Source organism: Vipera berus (genome assembly GCF_964194415.1).
Source record: "Vipera berus genome assembly, chromosome: 2".
NCBI lineage: Eukaryota > Metazoa > Chordata > Lepidosauria > Squamata > Viperidae > Vipera > Vipera berus.
Window position 1 is genome coordinate 465,439 of NC_138203.1, and position 20,943 is coordinate 486,381.

The 20,943-nt window shown below is 45.5% G+C and overlaps 1 protein-coding gene across 3 annotated transcripts in view; it reads left to right on the forward strand.

Annotated features, from left to right (window-relative positions):
- The window catches only part of MYO5B (myosin VB), a 241,397-nt gene that overhangs the window by 154,465 nt on the left and 65,989 nt on the right, over positions 1-20,943 (forward strand). For all 3 annotated transcript variants that reach the window (XM_081319235.1, XM_081319237.1, XM_081319236.1), the window contains exons 17-20: positions 1,543-1,629; positions 11,632-11,746; positions 12,213-12,424; positions 16,111-16,267. In XM_081319235.1, coding sequence (XP_081175361.1) covers positions 1,543-1,629; positions 11,632-11,746; positions 12,213-12,424; positions 16,111-16,267 — 571 coding nt within the window. The remainder of the gene's footprint in view (positions 1-1,542; positions 1,630-11,631; positions 11,747-12,212; positions 12,425-16,110; positions 16,268-20,943) is intronic.

Below are 20,943 nucleotides of genomic sequence, written 5' to 3' on the forward strand. Positions count from 1 at the left end.
CTGGAATAATGCATTACACGTTTGCTCTTGTGTATTTACGTTTTTGATACATTCCCGAAGATTTGGCACATCCTGTGGGTGGCAAGTTTCATTTACCTTGTTTTCTTTTTATTGACTTCCATTTTAAAGGGCACTAGCTAGAATCAAATCTGATGGTTTGTTTATTTGTGTCAGAAGCATCACAGTTAAAATAAGGCATACTATACGACAGCGGTCCCCAATCTTTCTGTCTGCGCGGACCAGTGGCGGGAGGAAGATGGTTTGTGCAAATGAAGCTTTGCACACTCACTCGCCACTTGCACGGCCCAGTTCCCAACATGCCGCAAATTGGTATACCAGTCTGCGTACCGGGGGTTGGAGACCCCTGCTGTACAACATAAAATTTAAAATAAAAAATACAATATTAAATTATGTACAAGTTAAACAGACCTTGCCCAGAAACTAGCACCATTAATTGTGTTTGTCTCACGGCCATGTCATGCGTCAGGTGTGCATTGATCAGGAAACAAAGGACAGGTATACACATATGTGTTGTTGTCTGCATGTCACCACAGTCACAAACCCGATGAAGAAACTATTCAGGAATGTTTCAAGGAACAGGCAAAGAGGAAGGAGAAACTTTCCATTCTGATTAGCCTTTTCTGGAAAGGTGAACTAGAAATTAGAAATTCCAAAAAGGAGCCACTAATTAACCACCAGTATAAACCAAACAGCATTTCCCCAACCTGGCACCGTCATGTTGATTTATCAATAATTTTATTAAATATATCAAGATATAAAATACAAAAGAATCTGGGAGGAAAAAAAATCTGGGGGTCTGCTCTTATATGTGTTGACAGTAGCAAGAACGCCTGATGCTCAAAAATGGGAAGATACTTTGATTCCCACAATGGATGAATGGCTGGAAAAACTGGTGGGAGCTAGCAGGGAGGCTTTAAATCGGCTGCTTTAATCAAAGAGAAGAACACATTCAACTTAGTTTCCAGCTGGAAACCACTGCTGGATGTTGTGCTTGATTGAGACGGGACAAGTGGAATTTTGACTGGGTTTTGGGATTAGATAAGTTTGCTATTATAGAAATGACTAAAACAGGTTAGTTTCAGTCATTTCTATAACAGCAGACTTATCTAATGTTAGTTTGATCAATAATTTGTCAAATATTATTGTTAGTAGTAATAATGTAATCAATAATTAGACAAAAAAGTAACAAGTTGAGGCTGTAACATTACCGTCTTAGTCTACTGTGCTAAAAAGAGTCAGAAGTCAATGTTTTCCTTTCTTTTTTCTTCCATTACCTTCTTTCTCTTCCCTTTTCCCTCCTCTGTCTTCATTTGCTTTTGTATTTACGTCTTGATAAACTTAATAAAATTATTGATAGATAAAAGGCACGTTGGGAGTTGAATGCAACGCTTACCGAAGTCTTTAAAGTTTGGGAAGGTTATTCTTAAGATCAGCATTGAGTTCACAGGCCATGTAAATGAACCGGGATCGGGATGGGTCCTACTGCTGTGTTCATGAGTGCCATCAATTGTGTCTTGACAGCTTCGATCCGAAGAGAGCAGTGCAGCAGCTGAGGGCTTGTGGAGTGCTGGAGACCATCCGGATCAGCGCAGCCGGCTACCCATCCAGGTGACTTTCACTTCAGAACAATTCTATATTTCTATTTTTCTCTAATAACAGTCGTGCTTTAAAACAATGTGGGAGACAAAGACTGAGAAAGTAAACTCTTAAGGCAGGGGTCTCCAGCCGTGGCAACTTTACAACTTATGGACTTCAACTCCCAGAATTCCTCAGCTAGAATGGCTGGCTGAGGAATTCTGGGAGTTGAAGTCCACAAGTTGCCAAGGTTGGAGAGTTCTGCTCTGAAGGGCTTGTTTTAGAGTACGTACACGCGCGCACGCACACACACACACACACACACACACACACACACACACACACAAAATGACTAGAACTTATCTCTGTGAAGTCTGAACTCTTTGGTAGGATGTTAGAACTCCTTAACCACTTGTGTCTCCATCTGAAGCTTAATCCTGGTGGACACCTTTTTCCTGGATCTTTTCTCCTGCAAGAAAAGCTACAGGGGTTTGAGTATGCATTGAGAAACATTCAAAATGTTTACTCTTTTGGGCTTAGTAGGAAATAACAACAACAACAATAAAAAAGTTGGAAGGGACCTTGGAGGTCTTCTAGTCCAACCCCCTGCTCAGGCAGGAAACCCTATACCATTTTGGACAAATGGCTGTCCAGTCTCTTCTTAAAAACTTCCAGTGTTGGAGCATTCACAGCTTCTGGAGGCAGGTAGTTCCACTGGTTAATTGTTCTGACTGTCAGGAAGTTTCTCCTTAGTTCTAGGTTGCTTCTCTCCTTGATGAGTTTCCATCCATTGCTTTTTATCCTCTGGTGCTTTGGAGAATAGCTTGACTCCCTCTTCTTTGGGGCAGCCCCTGAGATACTGGAAGGCTGCTATCATGTCCCCCCTCGTCCTTCGCTTCATTAAACTGGACATCCCCAATTCCAGCAACCGTTCCTTGTATGTTTTAGCCTCCAGTCTCCATGTCCTCAGTTTGAAGGCCATTCCCCCCTACCTTGAAATGGGGTTGCCTGTTGAATGGAGAACACAACACACAGTGTTATGGTGAACTTGGCATACCTTCATGAAGGTGGCCTGAATTTTCTGCAATATGAAACAATTCCTTTGCAACCGTTAAGTAGTGTCCCAGTGTGCTGGTCAGTGTAATTTGAAAAAAAATAATCCTGTACATAGCCCTGATTCTTTCCAAAAATAAATGCCATCCTTCTTCCATGGCATATTACAATCACATTTGGAGCAGAGGGAGCTATTTCAGAGATATATTTCGACCTCGGTATGCTGATAAAGACGTCGTGTCCGGACCTGTCATTATCTATCATCTATCTATCATTATCATCTATCTATCATCTATATCATCATCTATCATTATTTGTATCTGTCTCTATCTATCTATCTATCTATCTATCTATCTATCTATCTATCTATCTATCTATCTATCTATCTATCTATCTATCTATCAAGCTATTAATCATCTTTCTCCTGCAGTAAACATTTTATGATAAAGTTCAGCATATCTTACTAGGAAATTCCTTCCTTCCTTCCTCTGTTAATTTGTGGAGTTGTTTAACAGATTTCACACTCCATTCTGAAAGTAATGGAAGACCTTTATATAATATTTATGGTAACCTTATGGTCCCGGGAGTGAGGATGTGCAGCCTCCTGAGCTCCGGCTGGTGTACTTGAATGCCAGGTCTGTCGCTAATAAAGCTCCTCTCGTCCGCGACTTGGTCGAGGGTGAGCAGGCGGACCTGGCTTGCATCACGGAGACTTGGTTGGGCCCAGAGGGCGGGATTCCTCTGGTTGACCTTTGCCCACCAGGTTTCCGGGTGCTACACCGGCCTCGGGCTCAGGGTAGGGGCGGGGGTGTGGCTGTTGTTATGAGGGAGACCTTGTGCCCGCGGGAGGCCACCGTTCCCCAGATAGTCGGGTGTGAGTCTCTCTTTTTGAGATGCGGCCCTGGTGCGCAGTTGGGCTTGCTGCTGGTGTACCTTTCGCCATGACGGCCATGGACCTGACGCAAGTAATTTCGGGACCGACTCATGAGGGAGGCCACACCCTTGACCTAGTTTTCTTATCTGGACGGTGGTTAGATGATCTTGGTGGGGGCTCCCCAATTGTTATGCCCCTGTCATGGACCGATCATCATCTCCTGCGGCTGGTCTTCCGTTTTGCCACCCCCCGCCGTGGGTGCGTGGAACCAATTAAATGGTACCGCCCCAGACGCTTAGTGGATCCACAGAGGTTCCAGGCGGCGCTGGGGTCCCCACCTGCCTCCCTTGCTCACAGCTCGGCAGATGCCTTAGTGGAAGCCTGGGAAAGGGCAGCCACTGAGGCTCTTGACCGAGTTGTACCCTTGCGGCCCCTGACCCTGTGCAGATCCCGTCGAGCTCCATGGTTGTCCGTGGAGCTCCGGGAGATGAAGCGTCGGAGACAGGGCCTAGAGAGCGATTGGAGATCCAGCCGATCCGAATCCGACCGATTGCGACTAAGAGCCTATACTAGGTCTTATCTCGCTGCGATAAGGGAGGCGAGGTCTAACCACTTCGCTACCCTTATCGCGTCCGCAGATAATCGCCCGGCCGCCCTGTTTAGGGTGACTCGCTCCCTCCTGAATCAAGAGGTGAGGGAAGAACCCTTGCAGGGTCGTGCCGAGGAGTTTAACCAACATCTGTCGGACAAAATCGCTCGGATTCGGACCGGTCTGGACTCTGACTGGGCAGAGTCTGGCGATCAGGACGCGGGCGGTCTTGTCGATATTACCTGGGAGGAGTTTGATTTGTGACTCCGGAGGAAGTGGACAGGATCATGGGGAGGCTGAGCTCCACCACATGTTTATTGGACCCGTGCCCTTCCTGGCTGGTTTATGCAGCCCGGGAGAGGACACGCAGCTGGTTCCAGGCAGTTATATCGGCTTCTCTGAACGAGGGTAGCTTCCCCGCCGTCTTGAAAGAGGCGGTGGTGAGGCCTCTCCTCAAGAAGCCTGCCTTGGACCCAGCTGTATTGAACAACTTTCGTCCCGTCTCCAACCTTCGCTTTCTTGCGAAGGTTGTTGAGAGTGTGGTGGCGCATCAGCTCCCTCTGGTCCTGGATGAAGCGGATTATCTAGACCCGTACCAATCGGGTTTCAGGCCCGGGTACAGCACGGAGACGGCATTGGTCGCGCTGGTGAATGATCTCTGGAGGGCTCGGGACAGGGGACATTCCTCTGTTCTAGTCCTATTAGACCTCTCAGCGGCTTTCGATACCATCGACCATGGTATCTTGCTGCGGCGTCTCAGGGGATTAGGAGTGGGAGGCACGGTCTTACAGTGGTTCTCCTCCTATCTCCAGGGATGTTCGCAGTCGGTGTTGACAGGAGGGCAGAGGTCGACCGCGAGGTCTCTCGTCTGTGGAGTTCCTCAGGGGTCGGTCCTCTCGCCTCTCCTGTTCAACATCTACATGAAACCGCTGGGTGAGATCATGCGTGGTTTTGGAGTTGGGTATCATCAGTATGCTGATGATACCCAGCTTTTCCTTTCGACCCCAAACCACCCCAGTGATGCCCTCAACGTGATGTCCCGTTGCCTGGAGGCGGTTCGGGTCTGGATGGGGAGGAACAGACTTCAACTCAACCCCGACAAGACTGAGTGGCTTTGCATACCTTCATCCCGGGTTTATTCGGATATTCCACCTCTTTCTATGGGGGGTGAACTATTACCCCCTGTAGATAGGGCTCGCAACTTGGGAGTCCTCCTAGATTCACGGCTCACCTTGGAAGATCACATAGGGGCTGTGACTAGGGGGGCTTTCGCCCAGGTTCGCCTGGTGCGCCAGTTGCGGCCCTATCTAAGCCGGGATGATCTATGCACGGTCACTCACGCGCTCGTGACCTCTCGACTAGACTACTGCAACGCTCTCTACATGGGGCTGCCCTTGAGGACCACCCGGAGGCTCCAACTGGTACAGAATGCAGCCGCGAGAGTTGTGTTGGGAGTCTCCCGATACTCCCATGTTACACCTCTGCTCCGTGAGCTGCATTGGTTACCAGTTGTCTTCCGGTTGAGATTCAAGGTACTAGTAATGGTGTTTAAAGCCCTACATGGCAGGGGTCCGGAGTACCTTAGGAAACACCTGCTGCCGGCATCAACTTCCCTTCTCCCTGTGCGTTCCCACAGAGAGGGCCTCCTCAGGGTGCCACCGGTCAGAGAATGTCGATTGGTGGCCCCCAGGGGGAGATCCTTCTCTGTGGGCGCCCCGGAGCTATGGAATCAGCTACCGGTTGAGCTCCGGACGGCGCCCGATCTTCGCTCCTTTCGCCGCGAGCTAAAAACATACTTTTTTGAACAAGCTGGCCTGGCCTGATGGGGGACTGGGGGGGGTTGTTATTGTTATTGGGGTTTTAAGATGTATTTTTAGTATATGGGCATGTATTTAATTATTTTTTAACTTTTGTAATCCTGTATTTTTATTCTTGCCCTGTTCACCGCCCTGAGTCCTTCGGGAGAAGGGCGGTATAGAAATATTATTAAATTAAATTAAATTAAAACCTGTCAGAATAATAGAGAGAACTGACTAGTTTAAACCTGACACCCTTGTTGATTCCTCCACTGTAAATGACAGGGGGAGGTCGAGATCTGAGCCCACTGGCTTCAAAGCGAGGCTGCGCTGTGGCCCTCCATCGCTTCTGACTCTCCGCAGAATTCCTTAAGGAAGCCCTGTGCCTGCTGCAGGGCGCCAGTTTTTTCTGCCCAGGTTGACGGTTTCTGCGCTCAGACATGAAAAGATGCTCCGGTATTTCAGGGCCCTTGTGATTTGGCATAGCTGCCGTGCGCTATCTGAGTGGCAAGTGTAATTTGTGCTGTGCTATCTCCTTTCAAGTATTTTTTTCCATTTTTGGGGGGCAAAGCTTGTTTGTTCTTCCGCTCATGGAATTATTTAATCCCAGAATAAGTACATTGAATGGACCCATCCACTCACCTGAATTAGTATAGATTTATTGAGCACCAGGAAGCAATATGTGGCCAGTTTCATTTTTATTGGGACTCATCAGGTGTACATAGATTTTTTGCCCCCCCCATGGAGTTCAAATCTTCTACCAAGAATTGAATTCACAGATCTTTGCACTTTAGATAATTATATACAGGGCATTATTATTATTAGGAACTATCCAGGTCTGATCTCAGTGATATTGCAGGAAGTCCTTGCTCAGTAACTTTCAAAGTTACGATGGTGCTGAATGAAGGGGACTTAACAGCCAGTCTTCCAAGCTGTGGCTATCCTAGGCTGTCCCTATGATTATATGATTTGGGTGTTTGGTAAATAACTTTTTTTATCAAATGCAGGAAATCAGGAGCCGTGGCAGTTTAACGAACGCAGTTTTATTGCCTGCTAACATTCTCTTCAAGGATCTGAACTACTAACAGTTGAAGCAAATTGGCGATAGATAAGAGTCAACGGAATTCAAGGGAGGCAGGATTTTTGTGGGCACGAAGGAATTCGGGATTGATGATGCACTTGACACCCCACCCACCCACCCCCAGGCTCAGCCTGGTCATTCCTACACTCACAGTTACAACAGTTGCAGCATCCATTGGTCATGTGATTTCCCTGCTGGCTTCTAACAAGCAAAGTCAGTGGGAAACTGGTGGGAGACCCCAGGTTGTTCTGCTGCTTTTTCGACCATTTGTTCACCGTAGCCTCTGCCTGTAGCATCTAATCCCACTTGACAACGCTTTGTAGGCCCACCCATGCTCCATAGTGCCTGCCTGCACTCCATAGCATCCACACACCCACCTGCCCTCTCTAGTGCCTGCCCGTAGTGCCCACTCATGCTCTGTAGCGCCCACCGGTGGCATCCACCTGTCTGCTCACGCAGTTCTTGATATTGCTATTGCATCTTTCTTTCTTCTATATAAATACAACTCACTATTTATAAAGTGCTTGCAAAGATTATCTCAGTATCTAACAAATGAGAAAGTTACATAATACAAACATACAAAACACAGTAAAACCAGCAGAGCATAAAAAATGAAAGCCACACAATTATTAGTACCAAATCACAAACGTCTTGTTTAGCAACAGGAAGATAGACACTAGACAGCACTTGGATCTGAACCGGTAGGGTTTGAAGATCCTTCATTGAAGCTAAAATGTTAGAGAAAGCCCTTCCATTTTCCTACACAGAGACCCAAAGAACGGCAAATCCTCATTGGGGATGTTGTCCTTCCATTGTAGCACTTTGATGTGTCATGTGATATGGCCTTAAAAAACACAGACTTAAGTTTTTTTTAAAAAAAGATCTGCAGTGCACCTTTAGCGTTCAGCTTTCCGGTGTTAATTGTGATGGAATGTAGTCTAGACTCCCAGGAGGGAGGGGCTGCATTCCAGAGGAGTGAGAGACCACTCAGGTCAGATAGTTTGTGTGAAAGAAAGAGGGTGGAGACGGCTCCTCCCTAACAGTTCCCAGAATATATGCTTTGTGGGGGTGGAAACCTGCTTCAGTTTGGCAAGAGTCTGTTTACGGGGGAGGAACAATAAAAAAATCTGCTTGGAAGAATCACAATGGGTCGTCTTGGAATTTAAAATGTTTCACGCTAGGTTTGTAGGAGTCTTTACTCCAGGGATTCCTGGAGATTGCCTTATCTCTTGAGGTAATTGCATCACTGCATCTTATTGGATCTAAACTGAAAAGGCCAGATTCAGTTTGGACAATTGCACAAGAGTACAAGATAAGCTAACATGAAAGAGGGGAAAAAAGTAATCATCTCTGAAAAACAGCAAAAAAAACCAACCCCACCCACTTTTATGTTTAAAGCGGCTGTTCTCAAATTAATGAACGTTGGAACAGGAAGCTGGTTCCAAACCAGGGTTAGGAGGGGGGGGGAAACCGTTTAAACATCAGATGTGCAACTACGGGGCAAAGGTAGTTTATTCTACGCAGGTTTTTCTTAGTTAAAACAGTACAAAGTCCAAAAGTGATTTATATGCATTTCTTGAACAAAGATGCAATTGTGTCATAATGATAAAAGGCGTGGATTATGATGACATTTGTGCTCTAGGAAAGAGTAAGCCAATAAAACTGGCAGGGTGAAAATCTCAAAAGAACCGGACGAAAGGCGTGCGGGGGTACAAAGGATAGCTTCCTGGTAAGAAACGGACACGGGAGAACGGAACATCTGGAGCTCTTGGGAGGAGCCTGATGTGTATCAACACCAGCTAAAGACATAGACAGCTGTGGTTTCATATTGTTGTGTATAGAATCACCCGCCAGAAACAATCTGCCTGACTCCCAGCAACTCTTGAGTGGTTTACAAATTGTTAAAAACATTTTAAAACAAGAAAATAGCACAAAAGAAAGGGAATAAAGGTGGCAGAGGGAAGGAAGGAAAGGAAGGAAGGAAGGAAGGAAGGAAGGAAGGAAGGAAGGAAGGAAGGAAGGAAGGAAGGAAGGAAGGAAGGAAATTGTCAACTGGGCTACCCGGTAGCCCAGACAGGAAACGTAGCCAGATAACCTAATTCTACACTTTATTGCAAAGCTGTCCTGACGGAGTCTTCCAGGTCTGAAGGTCCAGTTCGCTCGCCATCAGCTTCACAGCCTGAGAACTGGGAGGGGGGGGGCTCTTGTCTTCCATGAAATGGGTCCCTGGTGCCAAAAAGGTTGGGGACCGGAGCCCTAGGCGGCCTTCCAATTTATCACGACATCAGTTTTGATATGTGTAAGGAATTCTGGGAGTTGAAATCCGCGAGTCTTAAAAGTCTGGAAACCCCCCCCCCCTGCTGTAAAGTATGCGTGTTGCCTCATCCAGGTCTCACGGTCTTCTAAGCTTCCAATTTCTCCCTTCTGTTTCTTCTCTCTCTCCCTCTTGCGTGCACTTCCTCATGGCACCGGTTGGCAGTCCCAGGCAGACCCCCCCCCTGGGTTCGGAGGCGTCCATAACTCAGGGGCTTTAATTTGCAGCGGGCTAAAACTTGGCAGACAGAGAGCCAATTTCAGAATCCCGCCTGCAAGTTCTAAATCTGGGCGCCGTGGCTGGGGACGCTTCCTCCGAGAATGAAAACATTGTTCCAGCCGTCTCTTTGGACGAGAGCTTTGACACGCTCGGCTTGAGGCTTGGCACTTCCTCCGAATTTCTTTTATCCAAAGATTTAATTTAAATGTTCAATCAGGAAGTAAAAGTTTACAAAGGCCGCAGAACCGGTCACGTCTTGGGAGCAGAAGCGCTGCTAGAAAAGATAGGAAGGTTTTTCTTCTGAATTTATGCATACAGATAGTCCCTGACATACGACCGCCATTCAGCCCAAAATTTATGTTGCTAAGTGAGACGGTTGTAAAGTGAATCGCTGCTGTTGTTAAGTTAGTCGTGTGGCTGTTAAGGGAATTTTGTTTCCCCGCTGACTTTGCTTGTCGGGAGGTGCAGAAGGAGATTGCGTGATCCCAGGAACACGCTGCGACCGTCATAAACGCAGGCTAGTTGCCAAGCACCCGAATTTTGATCACGTGACCAGGGGACGCTGCGACGGTCGTAAGTGTGAAAAACGGTCATAAGTCACTTCTTTTAATGCCGTTGTAACTTCAGGTGGTCCTTAAATGAACTGTTCTCAGCCAAGGACCGTCTGTGCGGGAACTCTGCAGTTCAGTTACCGAATTACATCCGGTGCTTTGTGCCTCTTGCTTGTTTACGCTTCTTGCTTACTGGCTGAATAAACTGCCATCCCTTTTCCTTCTTTCTGTTTATAGGTAGTCCTCAATTTATGACTGTAATGGAGCCCCAAATTATGGCCATAAGTCACGTCAGTCATTAAATGGGCCATCACCACAACTGACCTGATTTTGTGAACTTTTTTTTGTCTAAGCCAGGGGTGTCAAACTCAATTTCACGGAGGGCCGCATCAGCATTGTGGTTGCCCTCAGGGGGCCGGGTGGGCGTGGCCTGGGTGGGCGTGGCCTACTGGGTGGGCGTGGCTAGAGTGCGTATGGCCTACTGGGTGGGCGTGGCCAGCCCTACATGGTTCGCATCCAGGGTGCCTATGGGGGCCCGGGCAGGAATGGGGCAGATCTGAGGGTCTCTGGCAGAAGGAGGGTCTCTGGGCCAGGGCCAAGGCAGTGGGGGCCGTTCCCTCACTCTTTCCAGGATGGCTTCGCAGGCCAGATCCGTCCCCCGGGCCTTGTGTTTGACACGTCTGGTCTAAGCGAATGTCACGGTCATTAAGCAAACCCGTTGCTTGCGTTGGGCTCTTTTGACAGAAACTGGAAGTGAATGCCAGTTTCCATATTGAAAAAAATCATAAATTGTGCTCCTGTGACAGTGGGATGCTGCAAAGGGCCATAAACACAAGCACAGGAGGGTGGGGAGGGAGGGAGGGGGAGAGGGGGGGGGAAAGCGAGCGAGCATGTGTCAGATTTTAAAATCTGGGTCTTAAGGACCTTTTTGGGGGGTGGTCTTTGTAACTTTGAACATTCACTACTAAGCAGTCTTCCCTGATAAGCAGCACTTGCAGCATCCCCCTTGAGGAGGACTGAGGGGCAGATAGAACAGAGTGGGAGACACAGCCCCTCCCCCCAAGTTTCAGAGGGCCACGCTGGTCTTAGCCCAATTTTGTCACTGCAGGTGGTGCATCTTAGGAAGCCTCCCCCCCCCTTAGACTGCATTGTTTTAGTGTTTTATGAGTTTTTATATTGTGTTTGAAATATTCTGGGCCACCCAGAGTTACGCACTTAAGATCGGCACATTTCCGAGGGGTCCATGGTTCCGTTACAGATGTTTCATTACCCAACTAGGTAACATTATCAGTAATAATGGTGCAGTTTTGGGTAATGAAACGTCTGCAAGAAAACAGCCAAGGTCAGAGAGCATCAGGGACCCACCCTCCCCTCGCGTCAGCCCTGAGCTACAAATATTCTCCTTTCTCAGTATAACAGTTATTAAGTACATCTCAGAGTGTGTGGTAACAGTTTTGCTGTCCGTTTTTAACACTCGTTCTCAAAGGTGGTTGCACCGCTCACCTTTTTAATTGAATGTCTCCCCACTGATTTCTGTTTTTTTTGTCATTTTCTTTAGGTGGACCTACCATGACTTCTTGAATCGGTATCGAGTGCTCATGAAAGACAAAAGTATTTCGAAAAAGAAAGACAAGACCCTGATTTGTAAAACGTTATTGGAAAGCCTAATTAAGGTAAGATGTCAGAGATACTTTATATTATCAGATCAATCAACCAACCAACCAACCAATCGGGTTGACATCACTGTAGTCCTACTCCTCCATTTAACTATCGTCCAAAGCATCTGAAAAATCATTGCAACCTCTTTGTCAGAAGACTGCAAAGAATGATGGGATCGTTTGGAAGAATCATTTAAATATAGCTTAATTCTGCTCCTTACTGAAAAACTCTTTGCCTATCATCATGTTCCTATTTTAATCATATTTTGTTAAGTGCCAACTTGGATAAATCTTATTTGTTCTACTGTATTTAATTTCTATTTGATTCAGCCAAGCAAAACACTTGGATTAGGTCACATATTGCACTAAACAATGGTATGCTCAAATTTGGTGGAAGGAAGGAAGGAAGGAAGGAAGGAAGGAAGGAAGGAAGGAAAAATGCTTTTTAAAATCCTCAATTTTCCTTTTACACTTTCTCAAGGATCCTGACAAGTTTCAGTTTGGACGTACAAAGATCTTTTTCCGTGCTGGCCAGGTGGCCTACTTGGAAAAATTGCGGGCGGATAAGTTCCGGGCTGCCACCATCATGATACAGAAGACGGTGCGTGGCTGGATGCAGAGAAGAAAGTACAGGAAAACCAGGGAGGCAGCTTTAAGTATCCAGAGGTTCACCCGAGGATATCTGGCACGCAGGTAAGCACAAAGCGAACATTTTCCCAAGAGAATTTGCTTGCTGGAAATATGGGAATCTCTTCACCTAGCATACATGGGGCGGCCCACGTTCGAGATCCGAGCGGCATGAGACAGGGTGAGCTCCCGTCCTCGGCCCAGCTCCTGCCAACCTAGCAGTTCGAAAGCATGCAAATGCAAGTGGATACGTAGGTACCACTTTTGTGGGAAGGTAACGGTGCCCCGTGGCATCACGCCGGCCACGTGACCCCGGAAATGTCTTCGGACAGCGCTGGCTCCATGGCCTTGAAATGGAGATGAGCAGCGCCCCCTAGAGACGGCAATGACTAGCAGAGCAAAATCCGCAATGGCTATTTTATACATGGAAAGTTATCAAGTTGGATAGCTGCAGTTTTAGAATGATGAAAGAAATACGTTCTTTTTTCTTATCCGAACAAGGCTGAAAATTAGATATATGAACAATATGAATCGTATAAGAGAACTTAAAGACCATTTAGCCCCCGAGTCCGATGCTCTGCTCCACATAGGAACACATATTTCAGTCATTCAGACCGAAAGCCACCCAGCTTTCCTTGAGCACATCTGGTAAACCTGAATCTATCAAGTCACTTGCAGTTATTAAACCACTAGAATTTTTTCTCTGAATAGTAAAATATTGTATTCATAAGCTGGGAAACAGCCCGGGATACAGGCAATTGTTATGGCTTTTTTTTCCAGGATTCCACCTAACCAAAACAAGAAAAACTCCACTTACTACAATTAACCCAATCACAAAACATACAAAAAAGAATAAAAAGAAAGAGCCTCAGCAAAAGAGCACGTTTTTTTTAGAATTATAAAAATTATTTTTAACAACAAGGAAACCTTGGCCTGCAAGCCAGTTGATGCCTACCTTTTTGCCTAGATGATAAAAAATCAAAGCGCAGACAATATTGTTTGGCCCCCTGCTCTCTGAACTACCACCAGTAGCAGAATAATAAAAATCGCTTTATGCTCACACGACTATAAAGGAAATAGAATAAATTGCTAATGCCCCCAGTCATAGTTTTCGGCTCATGTCCTTTTCTGGTGCCTTGGGAAAAACAGTGTGGCGGCGGCTGTGATGGAAAGTACGCAAAGAAAGGTCATTTGTAAAAAAAAAATACAAGTAGAAATGTTTAAATCTTTCAAGATCTTCTGAGTTCCTTGCTATCATCATTCCTCTGCTGCCTTTAGAAGCCCTGTCAGGAGACCTGACGGCTGCCATTTTGTGCTTAAGTCCAGTTGCATAGCGACCGTTCAGAGTTACAACAGACCCCCCCCCAAAAGCTCCTCATGATCTGATTTTAAAGTTATGACTGCTGCCCCCCCCCACGGAGTCACAGGATCACATTTTGAGCACTTGGCAACAGACTCACTTTTATGACCATTTGCGGTCATATGACTGCAGGTTTTTTATGGGGTGGGTTTTTTTGCCGTTTTCTGGTGTTTGCTTCTGATTTCTGACAAAAAGCACTCGTTGGATTCATTTAATGACTGCAGCATTCACTTAATGACTGCAGCATTTGTTTAAAGACTGCTGCAAAAAATGTTGTAAAATTGAGTCCAGTCATAGGATGGCCTGTAATAACTTACCAGCTGTAATTCTGGGCTCAGTTATAGTCATAAGCCGGCGTGGGCTGCCTGCAACCAGACATTTTCCACAAACTGGTTGAGGCCCATGTTGAGCGTTACCAGAGCAGCTAAATTGGCAAACTTTGGAGAATAATGGAGAATAAGGGCTGCTTTGAGACTAGAAAGTAGGGTTGAAATAGTAAACCTTCCACTGACAGAAATATTAGTTCTCCACAAACTTTGTAGAGCTAGAGCAATTCAAAGGAAAATATCAGGTTTTTATTATTATTAATTCAACATTTGGTCTAGTGATCAAGGCATCAGATTCAAAAGTGGGAGACAGTGAGTTCAGACCTTAACTATGAAAGCTGGCTGGGTGACGTTTGGGCCAGTCACTCAATCTCAGCCCAACCCACCTGACAGGGTTGTGGGGAAAATAAGAAGAGAAAGGTGTGTTGGATATATTTGCCGCTTTGAGTTATTTGTAAAAATAATAAAGGCAAGATATAAATAAAATAAATGATAAAATAGATGAGGCTGTGAACTCAAACTTCTCCAGAATTAATTTTGAAGTGATACGAACAGTTGTGGGACAATATTCAGAGAGACTTCAAACATTTCTAAGAAATGGAGAGCGATCACTTCAAAGAAGAGTGAGAAAAGCTAAGCCGATCAATGTGGTGCAACACTCGATGTTGCATTAAACCCAGCAAAACCCAAATTCAAATCTTCACTCTCTGGGTAACGTTGCGCCAATATCTGACCCTCCGCGTAGTCTAGCCTGTAGGCTTATCATGTCAGGCCCTAAACCAAGATTGACACCTTTGTAGGAGATGACCAGGATGAGCCCGAGGGAGGGAGGGATCAAACGCCACGTAAGTCATGAGTCCCTGCATGTCCGCCAGAGATCTCATCCCAGCCCGCCTTGACTGCTTTTCTTATCTCCCGCTCATTTTCCTTGATTGTTAGTTGGTCAGATTCTTGTAGAGAGCTTAAGCTTGCAATAAACCTTTATATTCCTTTGAACTGCCTGAATCTCCTGATTTCTCCGGCACTTGACAATGTGGTGATTCTTCCAAGCCAAGTTCTTTATTGTTTCTCACCTATAGACACAATCTTACCAGACTGAGGACTCTACTATCTGAATCTACAATCTATTCTGTGAACTATTAAGGAAGGAGCTACTGTATCTTCACCCTTTTTCTCTCACACACAACACACACACAACTCTGGGCTGAGTTGCCTCCTATTCCTCTGGACCGCACCCCCCACCTCCTTGCTACATTCCATCACATATCCTGAGCCTAAGACGGAGCCCCACACATTACTACTCTGTGTGCAGTATATTGCTTTGAGCTTCCGGAGAAGAAGTAGGAAGTGAAACAAATAAATAAATGAAGTGGAAATTGCATTTTAAAAAACAGCCTGCCATTGTGCAATTAGAGCCACTATTGACACGGTGGCTCAGTGGGTTAGGACGCTGGGCTTGTCGATCAGAAGGTCGGCAGTTTCACGGGTCGAATCCCGAGTGCCGCGTAACAGAGTGAGCGCCTGTTACTCGTCCCAGCTTCTGCCAACCTAGCAGTTTGAAAGCACGTAAAAATGCAAGTAGAAAAATAGGGACCACTACGGTGGGAAGGTAACAGTGTTCCGTGCGCCTTTGGCGTCTAGTCATGCCGGCCACATGACCACGGAGACGTCCTCGGACAAGCGCTGGCTCTTCGGCTTTGAAACGGAGATGAGCACCGGCCCCTAGAGTTGGAAACGACTAGCACGCATGTGCGGGGGAACCTTTACCTTTACCTTTATTGACTTATTGTGAAAACCAAGGAACACGAAGAAGGCAACAGCACACTTAAAGGAATTGTGGGCAATAACTCACTTCTGCAAAAGCTGTCCATTCAGGACCAGCCATGATCCATCGTCCACAATTGTTGAGTCTCTGTTGGAAACAGGATGGAGTTAGAAAATCTTTGAGGAAAGAAGAGCAGAGTGACAGAAAATCAGTACAGGAGCACTTCTGTTAGGAACAATTGGTTTGTGTTGGCCTTCTTATTTATCGTTGCTAAACCTTTTTCCCCTTCGCTCTTCTGCAGATTGGCTGATCATCTAAGGAAAACAAAAGCTGCCATTATTTTCCAGAAACAATATCGAATGTTAAGGATACGCCGGGCCTACCAAACCATCCGTCAAGCAGCTATCACGATCCAATCCTTCACCCGAGGAATGTTCGTTAGGAAGAACTATCAAAAGGTTTGTGTTGGGGTTTTTTTTTACTTTGCTTTCAGAACACACAAAAAGGTTTACATTTCAGAAGCCTTGTCTTTTTCTGTTTCATGCTTCATGGAAGTCAGATGCAAGTCGCCGGCGACTTACGACCAATCATTTATCGACCATTTGGAATTGTGGCCTCTGAAAGGTCTCATAAAGAGACTTCTAGCTGTCATAAAATGTTGTGCAAATAAAGAAGAATATTTGTGGCTCAGGGTTGCAATGAGGGGTCCTGGGTGCTCTCTGAGCTGGGTTGTTTTCTTCACGCCCACCGATGAGGTTACCTAGTTTGGGTAATGAAATGTCTGCAAGAAGACAGCCAAATTCACAGGGCACCAGGAACCCCTACACAACCTCCTTGGCAATCACATGACTGTGTTTTGAGCACTTGGCAACCAGCTCACTTTGACAACTGGTTGAAGCATCCTGCAGTCATGTGACCGTGGTTTGATTCCCCCCCCCCCCGACAGAAAACGCCCATATGGGTGAATGGATTCGAACCAAAATCCATGTGAATGGCTCAGTGTCCATTGTAAAAACAGTCATAAAATCAGATCTAATCATGTGGGTGCCTCGATCTTCATGACATATGACTGAAATTCCAGTCCCAATTTTGGGCATAAGTCAAGGACTACCTGTGTAATCTTTAGTGTGAACCAGGTTCTTACATGGTTATATACCAGCAAACAAAATGCTGCCTATATTCATTTGCTTGGGAAGGAAATTAAAGGAGTTTGTCCTAGGTACTGTGGACCAGAGAATGTACATATATGTATTGCATATTTTTATTGTCTTAATTCTCCTTAGTATTTCATAGGCAATCACAAATATAGTAAAGTAGGTTAAGAACAAATATATTAAAAACAACTGCTAAAAATGGAGCAGATAGGTAGTACATATTGTTGTTGTTGTTAGTTGCGAAGTCGTGTCCGACCCATCGCGACCCTATGGACAATGTTCCTCCAGGCCTTCCTGTCCTCCACCATCTCCCGGAGTCCATCCAAGCTCACGCCTCCTGCTTCAGTGACTCCATCCAGCCACCTCATTCTCTGTCATCCCCTTCTTCTATTGCCCTCAATCTTTCCCAGCATTAGGCTCTTCTCCAGTGAGTCCTTCCTTCTCATTAGGTGGCCAAAGTATTTGAGTTTTAGCCTTTGAACTATGGTGCTGGAGAAGACTCCTGCGAGTTCCTTGGACTGCAAGGCGATCAAACCGGTCAGTCCTAGAGGAGATCAACCCTGACTGCTCTTTAGAAGGCCAGATCCTGAAGTAGTACATATAGTTATTGTCTAAAAACATCTGCCACATTGTTTTCTCTTTAATTCAAGCTAGATTCTATTGTAAACCTTCAAAAACTTCATTATGTTAAAGATAGATAAGGAGTTTGAGGGCATCAACAATGCTAGCAGACCATCAACATCACTTTTAAAAATATTCAATCTGTCTTTAATACCGTCATCAGTCCTGCATAACATTTTGCTTCTGAATTCCTGTTGTCTTCAGTGTAATTTAAGCATCTTACTTCTCATCTAGATTACAAGTCTTGACTTGACTGAAAGTCTGGCAAGATCACTCCACACTTGGTTGTGAATGCCAGATTTCAAAACACAATGTTGTTTGCTATGTTACATGTCTTAGTTCTCTAACTGTAGAAGGCTGGTAACAGAATGGAGATCTCAAAATGAGGTGAGAACATTCCATAGGCTGGTATAGTCAAGGAAATAGTGGGTCCAACCCAGTCTTCTCGATTCTTATTAGCAACTCCTGTCAAAGTCTTAGATGGATGTCTTCTCCATCAGCTTCCGTTGTTTGAGGTATCTCTTCCTGCTTCATTGGTAATTAATCTGGAAAATCAGCCATCCGTCTTATATATAAAACCTGAGCCCAACCTTTGTCAGGTATTAATCCTGTAACTTAAGGTTCACTTTTGAAATCCTCAGGTGGATGTATCCTATCCAAAGAGTACAAAGGTTTTATTTTCTTTGAAGTAACCTTCAAACTGCTCTTGAAGGATTAACTAGTGACATGCCAACAGGCTTTATCCTGTAATTCTTAGAATACAAATGGGTCCCTATTGCTATAGAGCTAGACAGATTGAAGTTGTTTGACAGGTGGGGATAGGAGTGTCTCAGAATAGCAACTCACAACCTTGTCGCTTTTACATCTGATTATGATAGTGTGATATACCTGGGGTTGGCCTCAAGTATTACCCAAAAACTGCAGTGGAGCAGGGAGCAGCAGGTCCTCTGGTACTAGGCCAGAGCTGGTTAATTAATTTACATCCTCTAAGCTGTAGCAACTCGGCTTGACTTTCAGTAGGTTTCTGTATAAAACTCAAGGGCTTGGTAATAACCTATAAAACAACTTGAACTTAAGACTGGATATCATTAGGACTCCTCCAGAGAAGTTTCATTTTATCAGGGAATAGATGCTCCAGGTTTTCTCAGCACAGGAGGGTAGAAGCAGAGCTTGGTAATGGTTGCCTAGCTTTTCAATAAGTCCCCAAACGGTCACATTTAGCTGTCAAGAGTTGGCTTCTTTGGCAAGTTCTTAGAGACTGAACAGTTTGTTCTTTGTGTTCTCACTTTATTACTGTTCTACTCTAATATCATTTTATTTTTATTGATTGGGGGATTGGAATTAGGTTCTAATTTATTATGCTGCACAATTTCTTTGCATCTATTCCCCATTTTGACCTCTAGAGCCCACCTGTAAGAGAAGAGCAAGGGGAGCCTGAGGGGGCAGAGTCAAGCGAGTAATCGGCCTAGAGTCCTTACACTCCCACAAACAGTCTCAGCCAACCCCTCTTGAATTCCCTTGTCTCTTATCTGTCATATCTCTTCTCTTATTTAGTCCTCCTGACAGTTAGTTGACTAGATTCCTGTGTGTGGGCACGAGCGATAAATCATCTTAGCTGGAACTCTGTGTGTGGTCCCAGTTCTTCATGCTCGACCCAGCCTGATGGAAGAAGGATTGAGGATGGGCACGATGGAAAGGTCACCTTTTCTTGCCCCAGTCTAGCTGTCAACTGGATTAGGATTAGTTAAGTGAGTCACTGTGTTTGAAGACAGAGGGAACTTGCTGCCTGTCTCTCTCTTCACAACGGAGCTGGAAGAGATGCTTTTTGTGATGTCCCATGTATTTCTGAGTGAAGCCATCTAACGAAGCTCGGGGAGCGTTCGCTAATAGCCGGGCAGATCTGTTCTCTGAATGCAAGACTGACTGTATTATAACCCTTTGCTTCTTTCTAATGAGGCATTCTGCTACTTAACTTTTCGGAATAATTTCAGCACTAATGAGGGACTTCTGCTGAATTCAGAGGATGTCCAACATTGCATCCTTAGAGTTCTTTTGTAAGTTAGTATTAATAAACAATAGGGATGCGGTGGCTCAGTGGGTTAGGACGCTGAGCTTGTCGATCGGAAGGTCGGCAGTTTGGCGGATCGAATCCCGAGTGCCGCGTAACAGAGTGAGCGCCTGTTACTCGTCCCAGCTTCTGCCAACCTAGCAGTTCGAAAGCACGTAAAAATGCAAGTAGAAAAATAGGGACCACTCCGGTGGGAAGGTAACAGCGTTCCGTGCGCCTTTGGCGTCTAGTCATGCCAGCCACATGACCACGGAGATGTCCTCGGACAAGCGCTGGCTCTTCGGCTTTGAAACGGAGATGAGCACCGGCCCCTAGAGTCGGAAACGACTAGCACGCATGTGCGGGGGAACCTTTACCTTTACCTTTTACCTATTAATAAACATTGGGAAATAAGAAGTTGAGAAAACATTATTTGGAAGTATTTGCTGTAATTAATCCCTGGTGGGTTATCTGTATGTGTACTGTATAGTCTGGGAAAATATTATATATAAAACAGCTCAAAAGTTAACTTAGCCTGACACTGTTGTTCCATAGCTTTGAGCCCGGCCTTCCCTTTATTTTTGGCATATTTAATAATTTATTAGCTAATAGGAAGAAATTCCTGGACTACATAATAAGATTTCATCCTCACCTATTTAGCGGCATAACTTATTGGTGTCCGTCAGTTATATTTCACGGATACCTTCCGTCTCTTCAGTAACTCTCTTCGTGTTTCTTGCCAGCACTATTCGATCTTTTTTTCCCAAGCTGGTTTTTCCCTGACTCAGAACTTAGCTCACTTTCAGGGTACAGAAGCATAAACTGTAGATATTTCAATGTTTAAGCTCCACAGGCGGAAGCAATTTTTCTGCAATTCTTCAGAGGCCACACAGAGAAGAGGAGCCTCAGGGAGAAATGGAAAGATGAACATCGGGCTAGAGAGAAGAAACGTCACACTTTCTGAGGCTCAGAGAGATGCCACTCAGGAGCATAGACGGAGTTGCCATTTTCATTAGTCTTAGACCAGGGAGGCCCAACTTTGGCCACTTTAAGACCTGTGGACTTCAACTCCCAGAATTTCCTAGCCAGCCATGCTGGGTGGGGAATTCTGGGAGTTGAAGTCCACAAGTCTTAGATGCCTCTGGAGATCCTCAGTCATCCAGGTCATGGTTGTCCCTAAGGTGCTTTTTCAAAAGGCAGCTAAGATTTGCTTTGTTTTTCCTTGAAGATGTTTCGCTTCTCATCCAAGAACCTTCTTCAGTTCTGAACTTCAGTTCTTCAAAACGGAAGAAGCTTCTTGGATGAGAAGAGA